Genomic DNA, 14,806 nt, shown 5'->3' with positions numbered 1-14,806 from the left:
CCGAGAAGGTGTTATCCCAGCAACCAGCAACAGAGCGACCCCAGCAGGCGACTCCTGAGAATAAAACGGTACAGCAGAATCCAATTTTTGGGGGCTACGTGACGTTGGACAGCGGCCCCGACTATACTCCGTTGGGCGGGAAGATCTGTGGATGGCGGCATTGGGGGAACGAAGGGTTCAGAGTGATGGTTCAGATCAGCCCGGAGGGCAACTTTCCTGTCGTATGCCGACTACGACAAGCGACGAAAGCCCAAGTCGAGCAGTACCAAAAGACCCAAGGAGCCTTACAAATTCCGTATGCAGATCAGGTGGATCCGGCTAGTACACAGATATTGAAGCACGTCGAAGTCAAAAAGATTCGATTCTGCGCCATTGCACCCACGGATGATCCGGGTAAGAAACCGAAGAACAACGCGACAGTGCTGGTGTTCAAGGCGCCCGATGACGAAAAATTGCATGTAACTTGGGGTTCGAAATGTCCGCAGAGAGTAAGAGACCTGTTCGCTACGATGTATAAACTCGGGATGGGTCAGATTGCACCAGCTGGTAAGCTATGTGTCCTTCGTGTTGCACATGTCACCGACTCACCATGAAATACTAGATAACAAAAGCACGGATGCTACAGTTCGGCTGGGGACCTCATATAAGACCACAGAGAACCAAAAAGAGGGTGCTCACATGGCAACAAAAACGACGAACGCGGGCCCCGAAACGAGAACACATAACGGCAACATTCAGGCCTCCGTGAAGAGTGAATACAAGCAAACCCCGGTTCCAGCGAAGAGTGAAGACATTTCAGCGACGACTGAAGAAAAGCAAGCCCCGGCTTTAGCGGAGAGTCAAGCAAAGCAAGACCCGCAGATTACTGAGTTGAAGGCCGAAATGACCGAACTAAAACGACTTATGCAGGCGCTCTTGAAACGACAAAACGACAGCCACGCCTCTTGAAGCACGGATACCAGCAACGTTGACGATGAGACTTACAACTTCTTTGGAATACCTTCATTGCAGCAGCTGCCGAGAGTTTTCGCATATTCGCTTGGCGTTCCAGGTCGCTCGCATCATTGCGGGTCTGCACAGTACTGTGATATGCATGTCTTGCTGGTAGGCTCGGAACTGTACTATTATTCTGCTAGTATCGAAGCAATCTAGGATCTCTTGTTCCCCCCCCCACACGCAGACCCTCAAGCGAAAGAGTTGGGGCCGCAGGAGTGTGCGATGGAGAATCTTCAGTCTGCTTCAACAGGCTGTCCTGCTAACGCATCCGCACCTAATTACTCAAACGTAAGCATGATACACGCCCACCACTGGTTTCGGCTGTCTGAAGAGCAGTGTAGTATCAGCGCACTAGTAAGACACATATGGCAAAACCAACACAAGCAGGTTCCGTCGTGTAGAGAAAGATCGCCCGGTATCCCGCGGCTACCGCCCATGATTTCCCGTATGAGCTTGGTAGTCATCAACGCAAACGACGCCGCCGGGCTGAACAGACTTGGTGAGCGTCATGTCAATCAGAATGGAAGCCCAACGCATGGGGGGCACAGCATGAGTCCGATCTCGCAGGAAGTGGCGCCAATGGGAACAACACTGGTGCCGTAACCGACGTCACCGCCAACAACAATATTAGTAACGTTAGCATCATGGTTAGAACGTCTACCATCAGCCGCCTGCTCAGCGTGCAAAGTAGCGAACAGTCTGAAGTCGAGGGCGTGCACCACACACCGCTCAACCCGGCAAAATCCTGTCTCGTCGCCACCGGTTACAAGGAGTGGGCGGAGTCTTATAGCCACACGCCGAAGATAGCGTAGAGGAACGGACTGGCCAGGGCCAACGGCTTGAAAACGCAAACAGGGACCAATCGACTCGTTGCGTACCAACCCTTCCGTGCGAATGCAGGTGTGAGGCACAGCATCTCCGTGGAAGGTGGGCCGAAAACGAGCTGAGTATGGTGGGTGATACAAGCCAGCCATCTCCGGCATCTCGCCGGTGCACGTTCGGCCTTGCTGACGACGCAAACGACACGAATATCAGGCTGCAGGCTACCAGGAAGGCGCATAAATAATCCGTCCGATGACCGTGGGCGCAAGATCGTCTCCTCGTGAAGCTCCCTTCCACGACACAGCAAAACGAAAATCTTTCCGGGTAGCCACGTCAGCGGACATAAGCATGATGGTTGAGAAGAAGGGAATCTTGACGTTCAAGCTCGTGCTTATCGGCGACGGTGGGATCGGCAAGGTGAGTAGCATGGTGTTAATTCATGTTGGTCAACAACTGCGATTACGGTTGGCACCAAGCGAGGAGCAAATGCTAAAAGTAGCGTACAATCGACAGACCACCTTTGTCAAGCGCCACGAGACTGGGGAGCTCAGGAAGACGTACATCGCCACGCAAGGTGCTGAAGTGCGCCAACTCCGCTTCGCCACGGTACATTCATCCGAACTCTCAACACTCGCGCACTCGGGCTGAAACATGTATCAGAATCGCGGCCCGATCCAATTCGATGTGTGGGACACGGCGGGGCAAGAAAAATTCGGTCCTCTTCGTGAAACGTATTACCACGGGGCCCAGTGCGCCATCATCATGTTCGACCTCACCGCTCCCACCACCCTGCGCAACATTCCTAGCTGGACGTATGATGCGCGAAAAGGTCGTCAATACGACATCCCGATCGTGGTTGTCGGCAACAAGGTCGACATGACAGGGGAGATCACCCTGGAGCAAATCGCTCGCTACGCCCAGGGCGAGAAGATCTGCATCCTCTCTGCAAAGAGTAACTTCAACTACGAGAAACCGTTCCTTATACTCTTGAGAAGGCTCACCCAGAATCCGACGCTCGTGAGTGTAACGGCGAGGTGAAGCGCCCGAGTTCTACTAACAACCAAGTCAGAAATTTGTCAAACCACCGGCTCTCGTCCCGCCCGAAGTACAGCTCGAATCAGCGGCCGTAAAAAAGCTGGAGGAAGAAGTGCAAGAGGCAGCGATCACGCCACTGCCAGACGAGGGATACCTAGCCCTTTGAGCTCGTACGGGCTACCTGTCTGTAAATAGAGCCGAGCGCGTTCGATATGGCTGCGGCACGTTTTCCGTCATGTTTCCATTGCAACGAGTGTGGGCCTCAGCAGCCCTTGAGAGTGTTCCATTGATCCCGACTCCAACAGTCAGCTCCTCCAGTATCATCAATGATCTGTAAAGCTATGAAATCGCTCCGTTCAAGTGATACTCAAGGAGATATCTTGCTGCGCACCTACCCAAGAGGTGAAACTTTGCTGGATCTTTCCCAAGGTGTGTCGTCTACGGGCTCATTTCGCCGGGTCGGAAGCTTAGGGTGCCGCCACGAGGCTCGGGTACCGTGCCACCCTCGAACTGATGGAGGAGCGCATCGAGAACAACAGGGAGGAATGCACCATCAGCTACATCATAGTCATCGTCGTCCGCACCATCACCCCTGAAACCGTTCATTCCCCCTACAAAAATCCGTCCCAGCCGTCTCGTCCGGCAGCGTCCGCATATGCAAGCCTTCCTCGCTCCGCGCGTGCACCTGCCACAGGACCGGAAAGCTCGTATAACAAGGTACGGAACGCGGCATGTCCCGCGCCGTCAGTGATCGCTAAGCCGTACCATCTCCGCTCAACGTCCACCAGAATATCGCCAATCGGTAGTTCCTTCTCTTCATCGGCGTTTAAGTGGGCGGGGGCTCCCATCCTGATATCGATACCGTCCAGAGTTCTTCCGGAAAAGCTCCTTGAACTACCTCTGGAACCGTCCAGATCCTTACTAACCTCGTCCTTGATTTTGTCGACCCAATGCCACACTGGTTTACGGGGACGATCATGTGGAAGGGAGTCTCGGCTGCCTCAATGACCAACATTCGATTACTGTCGTAGCGTGTACCCGATACATTTGGCCGCGTAGCTTTGGCAGAGCGGTGCCCACAGTCTTCCCGCCATCGGAGCTACCTCAGAAAACATTGTAAAACGAGCCATGTCCTTGTGCCTACGAAGCACTCTCTGTGACCCCTCGCTCAGTAGCCGTTCCGGCCAAAGCGGAAGCTGCGTCAACTTATGCAATACCCTCGCCACGAAGACGTCTGGCCAGTTGTATGTCCTTGCTCTGGATGGTGACACGCTTCGCGTGCATGGCGCAGAGATTGGTGTCTTCAAAGAGGGAGACGAGATAGGCTTCGACGGACTCCTGGAGCGCACCGATGGCCGAGCTCTGGAAGCGCAGGTCATGCTTGAAATCCTGGGCAATCTCCCGGACGACACGCTGGAAGGGAAGTTTGCGGATGAGCAATTCCGTCGACTTCTGGTACCGGCGTATCTCGCGCAGGGCGACCGTTCCAGGCTTGTATCTACGTGGCTTCTTGACACCGCCAGTCCTAAAATGACTGTCATCGGAACCGCAATATGGCTCGGGCGGACTTGCATCAAGCACTCACCTCGGCAGCCCTAAGCGAGCTGCTTTGGCGTTCAGGTCTTTTCGTGGTGCCTTGCCACCTACGGACATGCCTGTATACGTCCGTCAGTATGGCTCCTAGTGAGCAAGGCGGACAGCACGCGGGATGTCAGATCCAGCAAATGCTGAGGAAATCAGGAAGTATGGGCCAAGACTTACGGGCGATCTGTTTGGTACGGGCCATGGTGTTGACGGGATGCGGTGGAAAACGCGGACGCCATGCTGAATAGTACCTTTCCACCGACATATAAATACTGGAGCGGACGGGCAATGGTCTAGGCAGTGGCGGTGGCACTACGTCAATACCCGTTGCGTCATATCTCCCTCGTCCCTGACGACAGTACGTCACTGGAAAACATGCCTGGGGAGGTGGAGAAGTCGCGCTAGATACCAATGAGACAGTCAAAGCGGCGGATACGCGGGATGAACATTTTATCCTGCAGGTTGGGCCCAAGGCAAGCGACGAGCACCTCATGGGTGAAGGAGGTCATGTTCCGTGCTGCTCCTTGCGATAGAGACCGGACCCACTGCAACCCGCCGTTGCGGTCATGTAGTCATGATTTCGTGCGTCGAATATATACTATTGGATTCGATTCCAAACGACTCCAGCGTCGGGAGTGCCGATGGCTGACGAGGAGAAGCTTATGACGGAGGAGTATCTTCATACGGGGCGTGAACCAGATCGTGAACAGTGTCTGCATGTGACAAGGAGGACCGTTGACGAATTCTCGATGATATCCCGACAGCAACGCGGAAGGTCGTGATCGTCGCGTTCACGCCTCGCAGAACCTTGTGTTTCGATGCGTGGAGGGTCGTATCGGAGGCAGAGACATCTTGCCCGTTCTGGGCGCATGTGTACTACCGTCGATCCAACTAGCACTGGGTGACAACCCTTCGCACCTGTCGTTCTCGTTTCGTGGCAAGAGTCATCGTCTCCCGCGCGGCTTGACCGGGTTCGACAAAGTCAACATCATCGAGATCGCTATTCGAGTCCGATGCGGGAGCAGTCAATTTCTCTCGCCAGATCTCTCCTCTCGTCGCTCCTCGGAGAAAGATAAATTGGCACTGCGGGACTATGTGGCGTGGAAAGTGACATTTCTTTTGCGCTCATCCGCATCTTTACCTCAAGAGAACGCAAGACGCGTTGACCGGAGAGGAGACACAGAAAACAGAGGATATCCAGAGATCGACGGTCGAATACCAGTGACACTGTAGCTAACTGAACAGTATTGCCACCGTGACCCCTCTCTCACGGCATCGCGTCGTCGCATTTCATAACGTACATCACACAACATACATCACAAACTTACGAATACACCGTGCTCTAGGCAGGGGTAAAGAGAGTGTTTGGTGACCCCATCAGTCAAACAGTGCGTGAACGTACACGTAGCCACGCAGCACTCTATACATAAAGCAGAAGGTCGGGCCCTTCCACTGGAACCACCGCGCTCACCATTTTCATGGGTGCCCTCTAGAACCCATATATGATACAACCGCTGTCATGACTAACAAGAGACCAGAAGGGCCCTTGCGAGAACTGCACAAGGACGTACCGAATTTTGTAGAAATTGAAAACACGTCTATAAGAGTGTGGCTCAAGGTTGAGGCGTGGGTAGTCCCTGGAAACGATTTTGTCGACCAGTATTACTGGACGTTCCGGCTTCAGGTCGATACCCGAAGCACGGGCGATTTGAGCACCGAAAGACTGAACGGCTTGATCGCCGAGGCCGGAAAATGTCAGAGAATGTTGCACCAAACGCAAGAGTGGACCTTCAGGATGGAGGAGATCGAATATGTGGACCGGAAACGTGGAATCGACGCTTCCAATCACGATTCACTTCGCATGGAGGAAAACCCCCGCAAGGTCTCAAAGCGCACTCCTGGTTCCATAGCCAAATCACATCCGAGGAATTTGGGTCTGGGGAATTGGGAGCTACAGAGTGTAATGGTTGGTCCTGGCATGTTCGAACCGTCGGCCTCTAGCAGAGTGGCGCATGACATCAATCCGCCAAGGCTAGAAGCTACACAACCATCGGGGTCAACGCCTGGCGTGGCTGGCGTCGGACTGGCCGGCAGAAACTCGTTAGCACTGACGTCTGGCATTGGTCGCTCAGGGTCGACAGCTCCGGATCATTCGACCTCAACGGATCCTCCTTACTATGGACGGCGAGATCCGGATGACTTGCAATTGACGGATGCAGATCACCCAGGACTAACGTACGATGTCGACGTATCGAGACCGACCGACGACGACCCGTCAGGACTGATGCCTGCTGTAGGTCTGTCGGAACTGGCGAGCACAGATCTATCAATATTGACGTCCGACGCGGATGCAACAGGACCGACTGGCATGCACTCACCTGAACTGACCCCCGGTGTAGGCCCGCTGGAACTGGCCAGTGTAGACACTACGGGACCAACGCCTGGGGTAGATTCGTCAGGCCTGACAGACGATGGTTCGAGAGGCCAAGATGTCTCGAGACTGATACATAACGCCGGACCAGCAAGACCTGCCAACATAGCGTCATCTGAAGTGACGGTCATTGTGGAGCCGACAGGGGTCGCGCCTGACATTGACCCGTTACAGCACCTGGATATCGATCCGATGACGGACGAAGAATGGCAGACGTTGCAAGCTCTGTATGCCTCAGGACCGACGGACGGCGCAGACCAAGCAGGGCCGGTGGCGACAGACCCGTCTAGACTGACGCCTGGTGTAGATCCATCACGGCTGGCAGACCCGGGTGCTCCAGAACCGACTAGCGACGAGGAACAGTCGGGGATAAGGGGTACAAGCGCGTCTGAGTTGACGTCTGCCCTATACTGGTCAGGACGGACTGGCACAGACCCACCAGCACAGCCGTCGAGCGGACGTCCGCCGACAGTGTCAGGAGCGCACTCCTCGGCGTTGGCGCCCGTTGAGCACCCATCGGGTCCGGATCACTCAGAGACACCGCATGTGCTGAACCCGTCAGGACCAACACCAGAGTCCCTCGACGCTGATGATGCAGGTAGGCGTAACGAGGATTGGCCGATGCAAGACGTCGCAACCGCTGAGCAGGGTGGCCCACCAAATATACAGCATGCGATAACCGACATCCAGCGCACACACTCGGTCGGGACCGAGCAGCAAGATCCATCCGGCGATGGGCACTCCTCAGCCGATCGAACAGATCTCCTACCGCATGGAAATCCCAAAAAGCGAATGAGCTCGGCCGGAGGCACCGCGCCTGGACCGACGGCCGTGAAGAGAAAAATTGCTGTACCCCAGCCGCGAGGCACTCGATCGTTGAGTGGGGTGAGCAGCCGCGGAGAAGGCGAAGGAGGTATAGCGGGATCTGGCGCGACGCCTGATCAATGCCGCGAGCAGGGCATGGCTTCACCAGCGGACCGGCCTGCAGTGTTCTGCGGTACAACGTTCGCACGGAGAGTACGTGTCCTCGTCAACGCCGTTATCACCGGTGCCGCCAAGTTCCAGGCAGACGAGATCTCGAGGGGAACGTGGATGAAAGGGTCAGGCATGAAGCTAGAGCGATGTGCCGATGCGCAAGCACTGAACGAAACTTATTCGAAACAGGTAGAGGCGGCGAGTACGAACCAATGGAGGTTATATTTCTTCTTTGGCTGCTCCGAGCAGATACTCTCCGCTAGTAGAGGGCGAAGCAGTCGCCAGATAAGCTGCAGTGCGGGTCAATCTGAGGGTGGTCCAGTGCCAGTCTCCGGACCTAACAGCCCACCATCAAGCTCAGATGGAGGCGGACATAGCGAGAACAAGTCTAAGAGGTTCCGTTGTCGTAAGATTGCACGAATTGTGATATCGCTCATCAACAGCTTGGCTGCAGCTCTGGAACTAGAAGGAGCGGAAGCCGGGGATGGGGCTCAGCGGGCGTACAATATAATTCCGGCATTGGCAGGTAATGGCCACCAGGAGTCATCCACTCCATCCACTGCCGATTTTGCTGACTGGATCAGTGGCCAATCACGGGTTTTCTCAGAGCAAAATTGGCGATTGGAAGACAGAAAATATCCAGGCCGGCGTCGCGCAGGCCGCAGAGGCGCTGATGCGACCGGAGCACAGTGAGTGGCGTTACCTTGATCAAGCTTTTCGGATCGACCCAGCAGTGCGATTGAAGACAACAGACATGTCGTGAGTGGACGGACTGTCCGAAAGTGGCAGAAGTTACAATTCTGACGTATGATAGGATCGCACAAGTGCGGGAGAGACTCGGCCTCAATCAGAGCTCGTCCCAACGATTGTTCAATGAATATACTAACATGGATGAAACCCCATCGAACGACGGTCAACCAGAGGACACTGATGAAGAGCTGTAAGATTTGGTTGACGACTACGACGGCAGAGTCAGTCTCAGGCCAGTTACAGACCTTCGTAGAGATCTCAGATTCCAACTAACCATCGCACCGCCCGCGTTGAACAATACAGTAGTTGCATTTGTATAGAACGATGATGAGGCGGGGCGACTCCATATCGCTGGTGCGTGGTCTCCTAGTTATCGTTACTTTCGAAGCGGATTCGTACCGGTGTGTGTATGCGGAGCGGTCTGAAGGCAGCCTTCATGAAGATGACGGGCCGCACAAATTGACAACGTTATAAGTCTTTACGGGTCTTTACGGGAGAGGGAGTCCCATATGCGCCATTGTAATCACGGCCCGCATCCCGTGCATTGAAGATTTTGTGCAATCCAGCCAACATACGTTAGCTCCAATGGTCAAAACACCAATGAGCGTAGCGCATGAAGTCTGAAACAATCCAGCCACAGACGAGGCGGGAAGCAGATGGCGTGGTTCGAGTGTAGAGTTTTCGTGGAAATGGCACCATAAACCATTACAGTGCAATGCGCTCTACGGCACTTGTGCGCAGGAAGCTCTTCTAGCGGCTCGACCAGCAGATCGTCGGCGACTCACGAACGAGAAGCAAGAAGCGTGCCACCAGACGTGACGTGGTGTTTTCCCGTGAGCGACTGAGCATCGCTCGGTATCGTAGTCGATCCCCTGTGACAAGGAGGTCAGCACGTAGGCTAAAAGACACTCGCTCCGCCACGACACTCACGCTCTGCTTCGAGAGATGTGGAGATAGGCGCGGTGGAGTGCTCAAGCACCAGCGGACCCTTACAAGCCTTCCTTGGCAGAACCGTGGACAGTTCTCAAGCGTGCCTGGTCCCTTGACGTCCTATTGGCCGTCCAACGTTCGACGCTAACGTATGTGCTCTGATTTTGGTTTTGCGCAAAACATCCCTGCTTTTGCTCACGAATCTGGAGCCCGGGCATATGCCAAATACTCCGAGCTCAATGGGAGCCAATCTCCATCTTCTTCCTCTTCATCGTCGTCGCTGTATTCTGCCTTTGCCTTAAGCCTCGACGCTTCGACATTCCAGCTCAACATTGTGGTTCGTAGTTTCTCCACCCTCTCTGCCTCTCTCGTCTTCGTTTCTATCACTCTCTGCTTCAGAGATTTGATGCTGTCGTGGTCGTCAAAAGTCCAAGCCTTTGGCCTAGGAACGTCTGGCGTCGGCTCCCGCCCGAGCGTTGGACTGTTCCTGGCCTTTGGCCTCAGCATGTCTGGCTTCAGCTCCTGCTCGAGCGTTGGACTGTTACCGACTGACACGACATGTAGCCCCCTGATGGCTCGCAGGTTGGCCAAGCCTTCCAGGTAGACAACCGAGGACCCCACATGCACCTTGTCCTCTTCCTGTCCAGAGCGCCTCCCCCTGACGAGCCAGTAGTCTTCGAAGACATGGATGTCGAGCTTGCGAAGGTGCTCCAGCTGACCCAGGAGGGCGAAAGCCTCGGCTGCGCCGCTCTCGGTGCCCTTGTAGTGAAACGAGAGGTGGGTTAAGTGCTGTGCCCTACATGGGGCCAGGTGTTTTAGAGTGTCGCAGAGGCTCCAAATTTCTCCACAGTGGAAGAGGTTTACTCGGTAGAACACCGGCATAGCTTCGACGTAGAAATGTTTGCTGACGAGCAGGGCTTCCAAAACCAAGAATTTCCCCGGGATCTGTAATGGTCCTACGTCAAGTGAAGGTGGCCATATAATCCTGGGACATCCATCCCAGAGCGTGCTCGTTGTCACAAACTTGTCGCTCCCAACAAATAGTCCGGCCTTGCCGTATGAGAAGACCATTTCGTATATGGCGTTTCTCAGTTCCGGCGACAATGCGAAAAAGTCGAATGCTGATGAATTTGCATCCGGTGTGTCGCGAGAGTCGAAGCGCTCCTTGTGAATTTGTTCTGTGGACTTGGCATAGAACGGAAAGGTAGCCGAGATCCAGTCTGCGATACGAGCCTCCGACGCTTCATTGTCGTCCATCATTCGGGTGGCTATAGCGACGAGCTGGTCGAAGGTGAAAGCTGGCTGTTGATTTGATGACCGCCATGGGGCGATCACTGTTTCTATTCTATCCTTATCCATTGCAGACATGAATACGCTCCCCCTTGCCATCGTGTGGACTGGTCACGTCCGGTCTGGGATAGGTGGCTGTGGGCGTGGGACTGATGTGTTCATGCACAAATGGGGATGAAGAAGTGTTGAAGGCTTGTCCACCGTCTTCTATCGATTCCTGTCAAACGAAGTTGCCAGGATTTTGCCCTGACGTCAGTGTTTGAGCGTCACCCCCGAAGCTGTGATGGGCTGCAGCCTTCGGACAAGCCCCTTACTGCGCCCTTTGCGTTTGAGTGGGTGGCATTGATCGGCGGATAGGGTCCGTTTCCTCTTGGTTCATTCGCACTCCTGCCGGAAATATATAGCACACTCCCATGCTTAGAAGACTCGCGAACGTCGCAAGCAGGATTACCTCGATCAGCTGACAATGCTTTCGAATCGCAAGCGCAAGCAAGTACCCGACAGTTTCGGATCCGACACCCGTCCAGACAGCATTCCGAATTCTCCTGCTGAATTGTCCGTCCCATACAGCGACGTACTGCACCGAGCAAGGCCGTCGCCAGAAGTGCTCAAGGACAGAGGGCCAGGCAGTGGGACTGGCGTGCATCGACCATATGAGGAACCCATGAAGTACAAGATCATTTTTGCGTTGCCGGAAAGTTTCGCGCAGAAGGCTGTTCTGGATTGAGAGAGGAGACACAGTCCGGAGCCTTTTCCAGAAAGTGGAACGAGAACACTACATAGACCAGAATTGGGAATTGGGATTACTGGTTCCAGACAACGGTTCTTACTATCTGGTCGGCCACGACAGCGCCGCTACTTGGGAAGCGTGGAGCGAGGACATCGAGGAAGCTTCGCAAGGCGGCCATTTCAGGGCAAAGGCGTTCCTGCAGAAACGTTCGGGGTAAAGCCTATCAACGGTGGGTGCTACAGACAGCAGCCTGACCCTTTCACTCGCAGACATGGCCACCGGCGTGAGCGCCCGATCTCCATCGCAGCAAGTTCTGTTGAGTACCACCAACGTGCGGCGCCCAAATGAAATGGGCTTCGATGGCGGCGGGCCACGGGAGACGACGGAATACCGCAGAGGAAATAGAATACAGTAACACCGCCCCCATCAGCGACGCCATTAGTGCTAGCCACGGGGAGGTAACGACATTTCCAAAATCGCAACAGGAGCGCAGCAGTTGTTTCCATATTTCACTCGCAAGACGAGTGCATCGTTTGCAGCGACTAGCGTCCTCGAGCTTGACAATCATTTATGCACCACGCCAAACATACCACGCTCTAGTACACAGTCTGTTGCTCATGTGGTACTGCCACCACTCATATACACACACCCGTACCTAGAAGTCCCCGTGCTGCAGTCCTGAGCGTCCCACCTCCTGAAGCAAATTCTACTGCTCGAGAGTCGATGCATCAAACGTGGAGCACGCCCCCTTGCGGAAAGTCCTACGGTTCCTTTCGAACTCACCTAAATGTCAGCTCGCGAGAACGTGCCTCGCTGCGATATGCTCATCCGAGCCCAGAGCAACCACTCCGTACGCCCTGTTGTGTCGTTGGCCTCGCGGGTCGCAGTCCACGGAGTGCCAGACGTCCTTCTCATTCCCTTGTTGCTCGCCCGGGAAGGATGTTGGTCATACCAAGGACCAGTCGCGCTCCAGACCTACACACTCCCGATTGATGACGCACACCGTGTTGTTGACAGCCACAAGCGTAAGGCGGTTGTCGATCGCGGAACGCTCGTGTGTATAAGAGGGCACGCACGCTCACAATTCCAGCCTCGAGCGGATCATACACCAACGTACCGCTGTTTTCGACACATCAGCAGATCCAACAGGAACAACATGAACACCCTACTGATTTTAATCGGATCCATGGTGGACCTGTATTGCGAGGTACCCGACAAATTTTGGTTCCTTCGATGGTGCTTCTACGCTGTTGGTACCATACATTACCTCGACGCCCTCCTGGCCAGCCTATCACGCATCGCGGTCTGCAGCATGTTTTTTCTGTGCGTTGCCAGAGCTTGCGGGAGGTTGAGGATCCTTGCTCTGTGTCTGTCCGGGGCAGCGAGGATTTCTGAAACGACCTTCTTCAGCTACTCTACAACGAGAGGAAAGGAGGCGCATCGACAACGGCAAAGACAGCCAAGCGCTGGGGGAGCGCAAGTCAAGCTCGCCGTCGCTTGTGAGTGAAATCCCGACAGAGAAATGTGGCTTGGCAGTTGGGGATCAACAGAATGGGCCGTGGAATGCACGGCGGGCTGGAGCGAAACATTTGTACAGCTAATGAGAGCGCCACTTCACGTAAGAATGTTTTTTCCGTGCCTTTTCCCTGTACATTGTACTAGTCAAAGCTTTCGCAACCTTCGCATATATATTCTAAGGCGCGAAGATCTACGTCATTGTCATGTGATCATTGCCGGCGGACAAGCTTCATCGCTTGACGTAGATCACCTCACCCACCCACCACACCGGTCGGATCTTGCTCGACCCCGGTCCTTTGATGAATTGGTCGTCGAGTCGCCACCAGTTCGGAAGCTGAAATTCGTTAGGTTGCTTTCCAAGCCAAGCGCCTGGCTATATGTCTTGCTATGATTGTATTGAGGACAGAACCTCACACCAGGACTTGCGCTAGGAAAATGTCCGTCTTGCGTAATGCCGACTGCAAAGTCACTCGAAGATGCTCAACGTCAATGGCAGTGTGGTGTACGGCCGAGCTTATACATGCCAGGAAACCTCATCTGCGCATCGATCATCTCCCATCACGACCTTTGACGGCTCTCATTCATGTCGGGTGGCGAGGTTCTCTTACCCACCAAAGGCTCAAACCGACGCGGCTCGTGTATGGAGGGAGATTCAGCATCTAGCACACAGTCGCCATCGCACTCCGTGGACGACGGAGCGGATGTTACGTCGAGCTCCATCCACTTGTCACCTCCGTCGTCCCCAACGCTCGGTGTCTCGGAACCCTCTGGGGCGCTATCGCGCGGTATGTGCCTATTACCAGGCCGGCCGTAGAATGACGTATCGATAGAGGGGGTTCGCAGTTCTGCAGCACTGGTGACCAAGCCGAGGCCAGCTGCCGTAAGCACCGTAGCATGATCGCCGCCGCTCACGTCCAACCAGGCGACTATGTCTTTTGCACATTGGATGGCGTGCGGCGACAGTGTTGAGGTGATTGGAATGCGATCTCCCAAGACAAGCTCGAGTATTTCAAAGTGAAAACTTATGTGGCACCGCCAGTCGGTACGGCCCAGAGCAGCTTTCCAACTTTCCTCCAGACACCATGATAGCAATGTGACATCGTCGAGCGTCACCCATATCGAAATCTCATATTCGCAGGAAGTCGCCGTGAGACTGATGCATTTGCAGAGCAGGCGAAGCTCAGATTCGCTCCGGATCTCACAGTGAAACTTCACAGGGCGGCTCGGATCCGCAAGCAGGGAAACCTCCAAGGAAGCGTCACCTAACACTGCCAGCTGGGCTGGAATCCACGTATCCAGGAAGTTCGAAAACTCAGGAGCTCGCGAGAAGAGCGCGCTATAAGCAATGGCTAGGAGCCCGGTCTCGCTGTCATATCGGATGCGCGGCTGGCGCATCCGACACAAAGCCTCTGCAGCTGCGATATGAGGTCGCCTTTCCTCGTCTGTTGTCGCCAGCCGGTCGGTGACTTTGACCTGCGAGCCCGCGGTGCGGTCCTGGGTGGAGCATCTATGAGCCATGCCTGCGAACGACCTATCCGATTCATCCGCCGACCCCTATACCTGCGGATACGTGTTAGAACTGCATTCATGATATGCGTATGAACCCAGACAGACCACTTGGGATGTAATCAGATCGGGAGTTGCTATGGGGTACTTGGTGACTGCGCCACTTTCGCCAATGCTTCTCAAGTATGTTTACAGCATTTGAGACTGTTCGACGAGTCCGTAGGCCGAGGGATTTGCTT

The 14,806-nt window shown here is 54.6% G+C and overlaps 6 protein-coding genes across 6 annotated transcripts in view; 3 read left to right on the top strand and 3 right to left on the bottom strand.

The window, feature by feature from the left end:
- Positions 1-948, top strand: part of LTR77_010989 (uncharacterized protein) — a gene marked incomplete at both ends in the record, with an annotated part of 2,341 nt that extends 1,393 nt beyond the window's left edge. Inside the window, 2 exons of the mRNA XM_064808204.1 lie at positions 34-546; positions 602-948. Coding sequence (XP_064653624.1) covers positions 34-546; positions 602-948 — 860 coding nt within the window. The remainder of the gene's footprint in view (positions 1-33; positions 547-601) is intronic.
- A 1,221-nt stretch (positions 949-2,169) lies between these two features.
- On the top strand, positions 2,170-3,019 carry GSP1_2 (GTP-binding nuclear protein gsp1/Ran; the record flags this gene model as incomplete). Its single annotated transcript, XM_064808203.1, has 3 exons — positions 2,170-2,424; positions 2,479-2,835; positions 2,888-3,019. The coding sequence occupies 3 exons, from the start codon at positions 2,170-2,172 to the stop codon at positions 3,017-3,019; spliced, it is 744 nt and encodes a 247-aa protein (XP_064653623.1).
- Positions 3,020-4,059: 1,040 nt separating this feature from the next.
- On the bottom strand, positions 4,060-4,639 carry HHT1_2 (histone H3.1; the record flags this gene model as incomplete). The annotated part of the gene is made up of 3 exons (XM_064808202.1): positions 4,060-4,378; positions 4,439-4,508; positions 4,615-4,639. The coding sequence occupies 3 exons, from the start codon at positions 4,637-4,639 to the stop codon at positions 4,060-4,062; spliced, it is 414 nt and encodes a 137-aa protein (XP_064653622.1).
- Positions 4,640-5,956: 1,317 nt separating this feature from the next.
- On the top strand, positions 5,957-8,787 carry LTR77_010986 (uncharacterized protein; the record flags this gene model as incomplete). The annotated part of the gene is made up of 3 exons (XM_064808201.1): positions 5,957-8,369; positions 8,428-8,602; positions 8,658-8,787. 3 exons carry the CDS (start codon positions 5,957-5,959, stop codon positions 8,785-8,787), a joined length of 2,718 nt encoding a protein of 905 aa, XP_064653621.1.
- Positions 8,788-9,718: 931 nt separating this feature from the next.
- On the bottom strand, positions 9,719-10,912 carry LTR77_010985 (uncharacterized protein; the record flags this gene model as incomplete). Its single annotated transcript, XM_064808200.1, is given in 2 exon segments — positions 9,719-10,468; positions 10,484-10,912. The coding sequence occupies 2 exon segments, from the start codon at positions 10,910-10,912 to the stop codon at positions 9,719-9,721; spliced, it is 1,179 nt and encodes a 392-aa protein (XP_064653620.1).
- A 2,707-nt stretch (positions 10,913-13,619) lies between these two features.
- Positions 13,620-14,650, bottom strand: LTR77_010984 (uncharacterized protein; the record flags this gene model as incomplete). Its single annotated transcript, XM_064808199.1, has 2 exons — positions 13,620-14,568; positions 14,622-14,650. 2 exons carry the CDS (start codon positions 14,648-14,650, stop codon positions 13,620-13,622), a joined length of 978 nt encoding a protein of 325 aa, XP_064653619.1.
- Positions 14,651-14,806: the final 156 nt, after the last annotated feature.

The sequence above is a fragment of the Saxophila tyrrhenica genome (assembly GCF_035928015.1).
Source record: "Saxophila tyrrhenica strain CCFEE 5935 chromosome Unknown scaffold_29, whole genome shotgun sequence".
Taxonomy (NCBI): Eukaryota; Fungi; Ascomycota; class Dothideomycetes; order Mycosphaerellales; family Extremaceae; genus Saxophila; species Saxophila tyrrhenica.
This window is presented reverse-complemented; position numbering and strand designations above follow the sequence as displayed.